The sequence below is a fragment of the Micromesistius poutassou genome (assembly GCF_964030765.1).
Source record: "Micromesistius poutassou genome assembly, chromosome: 22".
Classification (NCBI taxonomy): Eukaryota; Metazoa; Chordata; class Actinopteri; order Gadiformes; family Gadidae; genus Micromesistius; species Micromesistius poutassou.
In genome coordinates this window covers 1,097,158-1,109,909 of record NC_140292.1, presented here as the reverse complement: position 1 = coordinate 1,109,909, position 12,752 = coordinate 1,097,158, and the positions used below count along the sequence as shown (strand labels likewise).

The window sequence follows — 12,752 nt, the reverse complement described above, 5'->3', positions numbered from 1 at the left end:
CTACGTTTACACGGCTATTTCCAGCGCTGAATCGATTTCAGGCTTTCCCCCTCAAGTTTTAATTTCATAGTCGTTCGTTGGCAGCCGTTAGCGGTCTTCTGTAATAATACTGCTGTTTACGTACAGAAACGTAGCTAGCGTCATTTGGGAAGTTGAAATGAAGAACTGAATTAGAAACGTAAAAAAGCTATTGCATGAATCGAACTAAAGGGATATTTGAATTGGGTCAATCTTGGTCAAAACAATATCATATAATATCTGCCCAGCAGTGGTCGAATATGTGTTGTCTTTTGTCTATTTAAAAATGATTTACCGCACACAAGTTGAGAGAGTTAGACATTGAACTGGTCAAACAGGGACCTTACATATAGCCCAGCTACCACGTCAATTACACAACACCTAGTTCGTTCCCATGCTGTTGAAAACGTTGTAAATGTAAATGTGTAACACCTTTGTGTGACACGTTTGTGTGACACGTTTGTGCGTTCAGTGCTGACGGACGACCAGGTGAGGCGCTACTCGGACGAGGCGGATCCTTCCGTGGGCATGACGGTGTTCCACGTGGACCGAGACGTGGTGAGTGCCCAGCGGTCTGGACCTCTCCCCCCTCCTCAGACCTAACCCTAACCCTTAACCCTCGTCCTCACGCTAGGGAGCGGCCGTCTTGTCTTCCCGATGATGCGGCGGGACAATTATTTCAATTTCTTTTATTTTCTTGCTGGAACATGTCAAATAAGCAAACATTTAGTAAAATAGATATAATGATTTAGTTATTGTTCTGGTTTGTTGTCTGTTCTACACCAACTCCCTACATGTATGTATGTATGCTTTCAGAACCATCAGTTGTTGTTGTTTTATTTTACAAGGCCGCTGATGTGTAGTTGCCTGGGTAGACTTGGTTATTCTGAGGTCTAATCATTCTATAAAGTCACCTTGTGAGTCACGTAGCCCTGAGTAAATCATCTCTCCAATGCACACATCGGATTAGTGCTCTGATAGGAAATGCTAACGTTTGCTACATTTACAGTTGGTGCTTACTTCATATATATATAATATATAAAATAATATATAATATATTAGCATTTTATTTTATTTTTTTGCTACTGGTCATGTTAGAAATAAATCCATTGGAAGCGTTACATCTGCTTGTCTGAAAAGGAACATATTTACTGTATTTTTAATGAAATAATTTAAGTAATTGATCATTTTGTTTGACAGAAAATCCTGAACCACATCCTGGACGACATCGAGTACTTTGTCACCAAACTGCAGAAAGCGGCGGAGGCGTTTAATGAGCTCTCCAAGAGGAAGAAGAACAAGAAGGGCAAAAAGAAAAGTCCAGGAGGTCAGTGTCTTCTCCATCATCCTCACCAGCCTCTTCCTCCGCTGTTGTGACAGTTGTGTAACATATCCCTAATTCAGAATTATTTCCCAATGTAAAATGATGTATGTGTTGTATGAGTTTTATTTTATTCAACAATAAATCTTGCACTCTAAATTCGGGTTTATATTAAACCTCATGATCCAATAGACTGTAAAATAACGTTAGTCCTGATACGATCATGTGGTCTGTTGTTCTTAATGTGTTGTTCTTGATTTCTCCACCAGAGGGCGTCCTTACACTGCGCTCGAGGCCCCCGACCGAGGAGGAGTTCGTTGACTGTTTCCAGAAATTCAAACACGCGTTCAATCTGCTGGTAAGGGGGGAAAAAAAGTATATATAGCATACTAACATAGTGGTTTTCAGCACATTTGAACACCTTACTGAAGTATTTTATCCCGGTTTAATTCCAATCTACAGGCAAAGTTGAGAACCCACATTCAGAACCCCAGCTCCGCGGATCTGGTGCACTTCCTCTTCACGCCACTGAGGATGGTACGGTCCTCACGTTCTTATCGGCAGAACTATTGATGTTGTATTGACGTTTTGATAAGCAAACGTTTTTTGTTTTTTTTATCGTGCCCTGGGGAATTTTTATTGCGCAAATGTTTTCGTTTCCTTGTGCAAATGTTTTAGTTTCGATTCTTCTAACTAAAATCCCAGAAGATATTCAGCCTTCATGGGATGATAATACAGATATTGTGGAGGTGTAGCGGCCAGCTCTACAGCTTGAATCCAACAGGGCTCTTCATTATCTTCCTCCTCCCCCTCCCCCTCATCCTCCTCCTTCCCCTCTTCATCTTACTCCCCCTCCTCCTCCTCCTCCTCCTCCTCCTCCTCCTCCTCCTCCTCCTCCTCCTCCTCCTCCCTCCAGGTGGTGCAGTCCTCGGGCGGGGACCTGGCCCGCAGTGTGGTGGTGCCTCTTCACACCAGAGAGGCCATCGACTTCCTGCACGCCAACGGCACGGTGGACGAGAGGCACCTGTGGGTGACGCTGGGCGACGGCTGGACCAAGTGCAGGTGGGATTCAAACAAAGACACGGGGTCTGCTTTGGTATAGGGGGGCCAGGATAGCGGGCAGGGTGTGGGAATCCCCACCGAAAGGTTGTGGGTTGGATCGCTGCAGGCTCCCTGTAGGCATCCTCGAGCAACATACCTACTTTACCCTACCTGCTTATTAATGACCTGTGCTCACTGTTAGAAAATCAGTTGGCCTACTTTAGGATAAGTGGTCGAAGAATTCAAGTCTCTTAATTGAAAGAGCTTGAAAGTTTCAATAATCACAATTATAAATATATTAAGCAACATGACATTGTTGTTGTTGTTGTTGTAAATGCCATGCAACAGTCGGTTATTGGAAATAACGTGAAACCTCTCTCTGCAAAGTCATGTGACCCGAAGATCAGAACACCGTTAAAGGTGTTTTTTTTATTCCTTATCCCACTTTGTCATCAAAACAATCACTCTTGTGTGTGTGTGTGTGTGTGTGTGTGTGTGTGTGTCTGTGTATGTTTGTGTGTCTGTGTCTGTGTTTGTGTGTGTCTGTGTTTGTGTGTGTCTGTGTTTGTGTGTGTCTGTGTCTGTGTTTGTGTGTGTGTCTGTGTATGTGTATGTTTGTCTGTGTTTGTGTCTGTGTTTGTGTGCGTCTGTGTGCGTGTCTGTCCTGACCCCAGGTTGGAGTGGCCTAAGGAGCAGTACTTCCCCCCCTGTCCCCTGCGGTTCCGTGACGGCTGGGAGCCCCCCGCCCTGCCGCCCCCAACCCCGGGGCCCCCGAGGCACGAGCAGCCGGCCCTGGGCCCGCTGGGCGAGGCCCTGGCCCACGCCGAGGGCCACAGGCACGAGGACGGGGGCCAGCGCCACGCCCAGGAGGTGAGTTGTTCCATGGCGTTTATACCAACAACAATGTTCTGTCGCCTCAGATATTTATAACTGGGCTGATTGAAACTGTCAATCTTTAGAGTACCAGCACAGATTTAGTGTTTCTGCTTATAGTCAACATCAAATGACATGTTAAGGCTTTGCTGTTCTATTGTTTGTTTTAGATGAAAGGAACATTTTTCTTAAGTCATGGCAGATGGGGGTTAAACATTAACGGAGGGTTAGGGTTAGCATTCGATTTGAGGACATTTTTGAGACACACCATGGCAAATCTATGTATTCCTCTTCAGCTGGAAGTACACCATGAACCGATCAAAACCATAACCCGGTCAAAGAAGAAACCCATTTGTTTCAAATGTATTCAACGCATCCGCGCTCTCATTTTGAAGTCCATTGGAAAAGTCATACGTTCAGTTATGTTCTGAACAGTTATTTTCCCGGGTTTTAAAACAAGTGTGCATTTCCTTCCTCCCTCTCTTCTCGCCCTAGTCGTCGATGATGCCGGGCCTCTCCCAGGGCGACAGGTACAGTCTTGCCAGCGCCGCATACGACCGCTCTCAGCCGCTGGACCAGGACATGGCCCTGGCCGCCTTCCAACAGGCTGTCAGCCGCCACGTCGACCGGTAACCCCTGACCTCTGCCCCCCCACCACCACCACGGGGGGCAGAGCGGAACCCGAGCCCTGGAGAACTGTCCCTGCTCGCTTGCTTTCTAATCGCCGCCGATCGCTCTCTTTCAAAACACTTTCCGAGCGCCACTGATTGATTCCAGGCGTAACTCGTTTACATTTAGGGGATTTTGCCTGACGTGAACGACCATTCATTCACACGTTCACGCACCCACGGCGGAGTCAGCCGCGCAGGGCGACAGCCGGCTCGTCAGGAGCAGTCAGGGGGTGGGGGCGGCGTCTCGTTCAGGGACGCCTCGACACTCCGCTAGGAGGAGCCGGGGATCGAACTAGCAACCTTCTGATCACCAGTCAACCCGCTCTACCTCCTGAGCCACATGCCGCCCCTCGTCTCATGTTTTGACTATTACTGCTCTCTAGGGGAGGGTTTGTCTCTTGTGTGTTGTTTTTCTTTTATTGATGTCAGGCTCCTCTGTTAGACTGCTGATGTCTTGGTGTGTTTGTCTATTCTGTGGGCACGTCTTCATTCATTTTTCTGCTGCGCGCTAATCGCTTCGCTCTGCCTGCGCTGTCGCTTCCGTGGATAATTCCACCCTCTGTGTTCGCCGACTTCTTTCTTTGCTTTCTGTCACACGAATTCCAGCAGGAAAAAAAAGCCGACTTTGCTCCACTTTCATTCACTCTGACTCTCAAGCAGGGACATTTCTCCACGGTTTCCATGATTGGCAAATTCCCTTTTTATCTAGTGCTAGTTCAACATTAGGATTCCAGACCATTCCTGTATATTATCACCATCCAAACTCCATGTACTTATTCAACACAGTCCATGCTCAAGAGCATGGACTGTGTTGCTGTTACAGTGTTGTCAGAAGAATTTGTTGTTGTGTCTGTTGATAAGAACAAGTGGTTCATTATAAATTAACGACTTTGATTGTGTTACCATTTGTAGTTCGATAAAGCTCAGAGTTGGCTTGTGATGTCGGATATGTTTTCCTCCACCAGCATCGGCCAGCCAAAAATCTTTGCCAAATCTAAATATGACTTTGTGGCAAGAAACAACACCGAGCTGTCTGTGCTCAAGGACGAGGTTGTGGAGGTATGTTTGTTTCTTTTTATTACGAGCCAACCAGCTTTTTATTGTCAGTTAATTTAAACTATCACACCTACCGAAAGCTGCTAGCTTTATAAAGAGTACCAACTTTGGTATTCTACATTTAACATAAAGTAAACCATGGAAGCTTTAATCGAGAAAAAGCCCAACTGAAGACTATTGGTTAACGCCTCACCCTCTTAACCAAAAAACGACACATTAAGAAACCCCACTTTGTTTTCCTGAGGTCCTGGACGACAAGAAGCAGTGGTGGAAGGTACGCAACGGCTGTGGGTCTGCGGGCTACGTGCCAAACAACATCCTGGAGCCCACCAGGGCGGTGGACATCAACGGCCGAGGAGAGCCCATCTACAGCCATACCATACAGGTAGAGTGAAGCCCCGCCCCCACCTACAGCCACACTATACAGGTAGAGTGAAGCCCCGCCCCCACCTACAGCCACACTATACAGGTAGAGTGAAGCCCCGCCCCCATCTACAGCCATACCATACAGGTAGAGTGAAGCCCCGCCCCCATCTACAGCCATACCATACAGGTAGAGTGAAGCCCCGCCCCCATCTACAGCCACACTATACAGGTAGAGTGAAGCCCCGCCCCCATCTACAGCCATACCATACAGGTAGAGTGAAGCCCCGCCCCCATCTACAGCCACACTATACAGGTAGAGTGAAGCCCCGCCCCCATCTTTAAACATACTAATCAGGTAGAGTGAAGCCAAAAGTTATCCAAAAGTGTTGATTTTTGGGATGGAAAACAAACACAAAAGGAACACATAAAAAATATCATCCACTCCTAAAATACCTTTTAGCATTTCAATATTTTGTTGTAATCCATAACATTTTCATTTGAGAGCACACCCTCTCTAATGCATCCAGTTTCCCAGCCAGCCCTACATGACTCATCATTCCAGCATTCATTGTACTGCAACGTTTCATTCCTCATCTGCCCTGTGTTCATCCTCCTCTGCATGACATTGAAGCTCATGATGCCAAAGAAGGAGTTTGAGTTGTTTAAGGTAGGAGTGTCTCTGGTGTGAACTGCTCCTCTCTCTAGTGTGGCTTCTCCTCTCCAGATGACTCTCCACGCTCAGCCTCCACTTCTGTGTGGTTTGCTGTGCTGGTCCCATCCAAGTCCACGTAGCATTAGACCCTTTTAGGCTCAGTATGGTCTTAGCATCCCCTCGTTGAAGGTGACAAGGTGTGAGCGTGATTATAATAACTGTGATAGATGATAGACAGTGATGTTAGGTTGGACGGTGTGTAGACACGTCGCCACTGTTTAGTCTCCTTCCTAGTTTGCCGTGACCAAAGTAAACTGAACCCAATCCCCTCTTTGATCGTTGCCATGTTTGTAATCTTCTCCCTTCTCGCCTCACCCCGGACGCCAGCAATTACTGGGCGAGCTGAACGAGGTAAACAAGCCACGCCTCCTCCTCCCACCGCCTTTCGGGGGGGGAAACAAACAGAGGAACAGGGTAGGACGGTAGCGAGCTCTGGGTGTGGAACGATGGCCAAATGATGGCCTGCGTAGCGAGCCACTTCAGTCACGTTGTTTGGGCCACTCAGAAAGAGGCTGCAATAGCCGGCGTTTCACCAGAGGAGGCGCTGTGACTGAGGTTTATTTGGGTTGTTCCTTAAAGGTCGATCTGAAGGGAACCCGGATAGACTGTTATGTACTATTTGCTTCATAGCAGAGCATCTAGTAGCTTACACACTCCTCATCTTCAAAACCTCTTACAAAGTGCCTGACAGTGAATTCAGAGCTTGAATTCTTGAGCTTAGAGGCAGATGGGGCGAACTTGAACTGGGATCGAATCCCAGAAGTAGCTTTCTTTTGGCCGGGAGTCGAACCCACCCTAACCACTCTACCCCCTCATGTGTCCGCCCCCCCCCCCCCTCCCGTACCTCCGCAGAAGCAGACCACCAAGGCGGACCTCGGCCCGGCCAAACCAAGCGGGGCGGTGCCCATGCCGCCGGCCCCCGCGCCCCCTCCGCCGGCCCCCAACCGGCTGCCCACGCCCCCCCTGCCCCCCCCGACCGAGCCCCCCAAGCCACAGACCGCCACCACCAATGGCGGCGGCGGCGGCGGCGTGCGTGAGGTGGGCCGGCAGGACAGCGCCACCTTCAGCGACACCGGGAGCGTCGCCATGAGAGAGCGCCAGCGCCACCCGCCGGCCAGCCGTGAGTCCGGCCGTCTGTCCGTCCTTCTGTCCCCCCCCCCCACCCCGGTCGCCAGAGTAGTGTTGTTTCATTGCTGCACTCTAACCTAGCCCACACTTTTCCTAGCGTGTTTTTGTGGGGGTCCCAGAGATTGTAGTGGTGGAGTTTGGCATTGGTTGTTATGAATGTGTTGAATGTAAGAAAGTCAAGATGCTCCTATTGGGTAGAACCAGAAAGAACCAATCAGACAATGAACCAAAAAGAACCAATCAGACAAGGCCAGTGTCTACCTAATGGGAGCATGTTTAACATTTTGATGACAAAACGAAATGGGGTTTTTTTTTATGACAAAATGAAGAACTCAAACGCAACAATTCCTTCGGACGTGTTTATCCTAACCGACGGCCAATCACGCGCCCCCGACCCCGCAGGCAGGAAGTCCAACATGGAGGAGGTGCAGGACGAGCTGATGCACCGGCTGACTCTCGGCCGCAGCACGCAGAAGAAGTTCCCGCCGCCGGCCCGCGGCGCCACCGGGAACGCCATCAACATCACGTACGACTCGGCGCCCGACGAGGTCCGGGCCTGGCTGGAGCTGAAAGGCTTCAGCACCGTGTAAGTTCTGCTGCAAGGAGGCTAGGGAGGAGGACGCTCTCGGGCGCTGAAGCTATCGCCGATCCACGTTTCTTTTCTTTCTACGTCTTGCTAAAACACTGTTTATTAAAAAAAAAAAAGTTTTTATTATTTCTATATTATTTTATATTGTATTATATTTTTGCGAGTAGTGCTCTTACTGCTGAGCTGACCTCGGTTTCTCATTGGACCATCGACCCTGTCATTATCCTCCACAGGACAATAATGAAAGTGAAACTGAAACTGAAAGTGAAACTGATCTCTGCCCTGGCTCCTCCCCCTTTCAGAACCATCAACAGTCTGGGGGTTCTGACCGGAGCGCAGCTCTTCTCCCTGAACAAGGAGGAGCTGAAGACGGTGTGTCCGGACGACGGCGGACGGGTCTTCAGCCAGGTGACGGTGCAGAAGGCCGCCCTCGAGGTGGGTCCCTGAACGGCACCGGGAAGGGGGGGGGGGGCTTCTGGCCCTCGAGGTGGGCCCCTGAACGGCCCCGATGTGATGACCAATGGGGTCATCGTAGACTTACTGGGATTCGTCTCGTTGTTTTGTTGTTGTGTTCCTCTGTATTTGTTGTGACGATCGATTGTACTATACATTCACTTTTAACTTGTTTGTTTTGTTTTACGACAGAAAAAAATGAAAATCTCCCTTTACCTTCAGATTTCTTTCATTTCTACCTTTTCTTTTCATCTGCTATTTCCCCCGACTGATATTCTCCCCGGGTCACTTCAGTGTAAAGCTGTTGCATGCTCTTTTCAAACGCTGCACAGTGCAGTCGTTGTATCGATTGCCGTAACGGCCGGCGGGTCGACTGCAGTGTTGTGTTGCGGTGCCAACCCCCAACTCTGGCAAGGTCTGGTGTGTGGTGTCTATCTCCCACTGCAGGTTTTCTTCTGACCCTTCCTCGATCTTCTGATTCTCTAACCACAAATTCATTAAAAGGTATTAAAAGTGTGTATGAAAGATTGGATGAGCTACGGGCTAGCAAACCAGTTAGCCAGTTTGCCGGAGAACTTTTGGCAAGATACTTTTTTTTTTCTCGCTAGCCCTTTGTGGCTAAGGTGGCCCGGAGCTAGTCTACAAAGAGACTGCCACACTCACGTCAAAGTATCTTTCAAAATGGTTTCCTAGTCTGGCTAACTGGTTGACAGCCCCGAAACCCCATCTTGCGTATATTAGCAGCACTTTAGCATTAGCATGTACGTTAGCCTCTATAAACAGCCCCCCCCCTTCCCCTGTCCTCAGAACACCTGTTCCCAGAATGCAACAGTCTGCCTCATTCTTGATGCTCCCTACCTTCCCCACCCGGTACAGAACCCCACCCTGTAGATGTAGAATATTCTAGATGCTCTGCCTGGCTGAGCTTGGGCTGAGCTTGGAGACAGAGGGAGAGCAAAACAACTCCACCATCCGTCATTCGTCTGGCTGTCTGAGCTACGTTTGTCTCTCATTTCCAAAGCCGCTATCACCTTGGAAGCATCCATTCAAACAGGCATGGCGGGATTGTCCCATCAGGAAAAAAAAGGCCACAGGGATGAATCATGTGTTTTTTTCTGTATGTGTTTGTCTGTATACACTAGTATATGTTTATACGACACATCTCATATGGACTACTGATTCAATTGTAGTTCAAATATGGGCAACAAAACTACAATAACCAGTCGCGCCACATTCACTGAGCAGACATCACGTACCATACCCCTTACCTGCTATAGCCCGACCCATACGGTGTGGATGGCTAGGATGGCAACGGCGCTTTGCTGAGTGGCTTGCGCACCCTGCGACCGCTGTCCTGAAGGACCAGAGGATTATGTCATCAGGAGGCTGCTGTAGGCCCGCTCAGCCTCTGAGACCACTCAGTCCCAGAGACGCTCCTCTGGGATTTCACCAGCGTTACACACACACACACACACCTGCTCTCCCTCTGATCTGAATCCTCCTCCTTCTCTCAGTCTCACGCTCTCTGTACCTCCGTCTTTGCCCTCTCTTTGTTTTTAGATTGCCTTGTTTTACTGACTTTCTGTTATTGCTCTCCCTCTCTCTCTCTCTCTCTCTCTCTCTCTCTCTCTCTCTCTCTCTCTCTCTCTCTCTCTCTCTCTCTCTCTCTCTCCAGAGGAGCTCAGGCTCTGAGCTTCAGGAGATCATGAGGAGGAGGCAGGAGAAGCTGGCGGCCAACACCAGCGACTCGGGGGTGGAGTCATTTGACGAGGGCAACGCCCACTGAGAGACCAGAGGGGGGAGGGGGGAGGGAACGTGGGGGGGGGGGGGGGCGGGGGGCGTCACCATGACGACAGAGAATGTTTATTTTAAAAAAAGAGAGAAACGGCTAATCCTGAAACAAAATGGAAGCAGGTGGGGGAACGGGGGAACGGGGGAGAAAGCGATCGCCATGCCAACCGCCCGCTCACCGTCTTGTCGTTCCCAGGCGGCGGCCGATCGCGAGGAGTTTGTGGCGTTAATTCGGCGCCGGCACGAACTTCTCGGCTCTCCGCCCTGAGGCCGAACCCACCCCGCCCAACGACCGACGTTTCGGAACTCGGAACCACGAACCACCGTCCCTCGTGGACAGTGAGGGGACACACACACACACACACACACACACACACACACACACACACACACACACACACACACACACACACACGGCGGGAGAGAGGGAGGGTTCGGACGCTCCCGAACGTGGCGTAAGGAAACCGCTTCGGAGTCGGACGATACATCGGGTTCCTCCGAGGTTCTCTCTCGTTGTCAAAGGTTCCGGAACGACGTTCGTGTTCCGTGGAGACTGAGACGAGGCAATGGGACGAGCGGTTTGTTGAGATGTAGTTCAACTCTGTCCAGTGTTGAGTCCGTTGTGTTGAAGCTGAATGAAGCGTTGTCGTCAAACCCAAGGGGCGGAGCCTAACGCAGGTTTTGAAATTGATGTTTCTGATTGGCTCACAGTGGTGTCGGGTGATGACATTTCCACCTGATGGCGATTCCTCTGTTTGATTTCAGTGTTTCGTTCCACACAAAGTTTATATATACATATATAAAAATTGCAAGAATGAATAAGAAGACACTGATGGTGGATTGTTAAATATATTTGTATATATTTTCATATTTGATAATTTATATAATTCTTCCATAATTTATGTCGATGATAAGAATAAGTGAATCTAAATAAAAGTGATACAAATGCTAAATAGGTAGTAATGATTATAACGTTCCATGAATGTAGTATAAATTAAGAGTATCGTTTATATTATTTGTCTTGACTCAATATTGATTAGTAAAAAAGGGTCAGTTAGGAATGTAATGAATGGTGTCGTACAACACTAGGTTGAACTGATTAGATCGCCATGTTTCCACGGTGACAGCTGTGTATGTACTCTGAGCTGAATCTAAACAAATGATCTGTATGTCTTGTATATGCTGCTGCATTTAGGGAAGATGCTTTAAGCGTAAACTCTATTCCAAGCCTTCTGTTCAAGCGCGCGCACACACACACACACACACACAGACACACTCACAGGGCTGGCATTTTCTTCATTTTTTCTTCCCACTGATGTTGTGCTAAAATCAGCAGTTTGCAGCAAACTGCTCACTGTTTTTTTTTTTAATTCACTCAACAGCGAACGTACCCAAGTAACACGGGACTATCGCGTATATCAGGTACATTCTCAGCATTGAAACGAATGCACTGACCCAACATGACGTGTCGGGGACTACACTCGGTGGAGATTGCGTTCGACTTTCGATACACTATTTTTTATTTCCAAATGTCATTGTCACTTTGCGACTGTAACGTTAGTCCTTGTGACCGTACACATGCATCACTGTGTATTTCTTTCCAAAAATACCTGGAATACAGCATCATAAAACCCTGATTGTCTTTGTACACATACCCCACAGCTTTTTCTTACACAAGCAAAGACTGCCCAGCCGACAGAAAGGATGTCGCTATTTAACTTTAAACACTCGCATGACAGGGCCTAGTGTGGAAAGTGGAGGCTAAAACAAAGAGACAAACAAATGTAATCGAAATGATGAATGTTGCCCAACCCCTGCTCTGTCATGCTTGTAGACTCTCTTACAGCTGTCCTGTCCTGGTCAGGTCTGTGTGCAAAGGGAAACCTGGCTGCAGTAAGGGTGAATGTGCAGCAAATCAAAAAGTTGCATGTCTACACTCCTGTGACAGACTGATTGATGTATGAAACTGTTCCGGATGAATAGTGGTCTCCAGAATGTATGGCCAGTCGCTATAGCTGCTATGAATGTGTAGCGTTTTGTAGGAGTTACTTTATAGATCATTGTACTTGATACTCAAAATGGTATCTTCTTGGTGTCAATCAAAGAAATTATTTATTTAAATGACTAAATAAGGTAGTGCACTGCAAAATTGCAATTGTATGTGTATAGTTTTCATGGTGCCTTTTTTCATAAAAATCTGCATTTTTCTGCAATAAATGCAACAAAAAAAAACGGAATCCAGTTCACGTTCCTTGACCATACAAGAGACGACACATCGAAACACAGTGTGAAGAGTTGTTGTTTTTTTTACTTTTATTTTTCCACACACATACATTGAATCTCTGTGACAATGACGCAAGGTCGGAGATCCCTATAATTTAAGTGACACAATGCACAAGAATGGCACCAATAACATACAATTTTCGACTCGACACACAACTGAGCAAGAGAAAAACAGTTGAAAGAGTGAACAGTGCCAAGGTACCGGGGAAGAAACCAAAAAAGAGACAGACTTCCCGTTCCCGCCCGTTTACAGCATTACAAAGTGCGTTCGCTGGCCACCGTGAGGTCATCACGTCCACGCGGTGGTGTGTGTTTTTCTGTACCCAAACCAGAGAGAAAGTTCCGGGTCCACTCTCCGAATGTACCAACGATTTCATGTCAACATTTGCGCAAAACAAAAAAAAAAACAAGCGCATTGTAGTAAATGAGCAAAAAAAAACAAACATACTT

At 47.9% G+C, this 12,752-nt stretch overlaps 1 protein-coding gene across 1 annotated transcript in view; it reads left to right on the top strand.

Moving 5' to 3' along the window:
- eps8a (EGFR pathway substrate 8a, signaling adaptor) overlaps positions 1 to 12,210 on the top strand; it is a 36,120-nt gene extending 23,910 nt beyond the window's left edge. Inside the window, exons 9-21 of the mRNA XM_084486975.1 lie at positions 491 to 576; positions 1,219 to 1,345; positions 1,609 to 1,697; positions 1,802 to 1,876; positions 2,256 to 2,401; positions 3,055 to 3,250; positions 3,749 to 3,783; positions 4,890 to 4,983; positions 5,225 to 5,365; positions 6,911 to 7,178; positions 7,589 to 7,772; positions 8,078 to 8,210; positions 9,904 to 12,210. Coding sequence (XP_084343101.1) covers positions 491 to 576; positions 1,219 to 1,345; positions 1,609 to 1,697; positions 1,802 to 1,876; positions 2,256 to 2,401; positions 3,055 to 3,250; positions 3,749 to 3,783; positions 4,890 to 4,983; positions 5,225 to 5,365; positions 6,911 to 7,178; positions 7,589 to 7,772; positions 8,078 to 8,210; positions 9,904 to 10,014 — 1,685 coding nt within the window. The 3' untranslated portion in view covers positions 10,015 to 12,210. The remainder of the gene's footprint in view (positions 1 to 490; positions 577 to 1,218; positions 1,346 to 1,608; positions 1,698 to 1,801; positions 1,877 to 2,255; positions 2,402 to 3,054; positions 3,251 to 3,748; positions 3,784 to 4,889; positions 4,984 to 5,224; positions 5,366 to 6,910; positions 7,179 to 7,588; positions 7,773 to 8,077; positions 8,211 to 9,903) is intronic.
- The last annotated feature ends 542 nt before the right edge of the window (positions 12,211 to 12,752 follow it).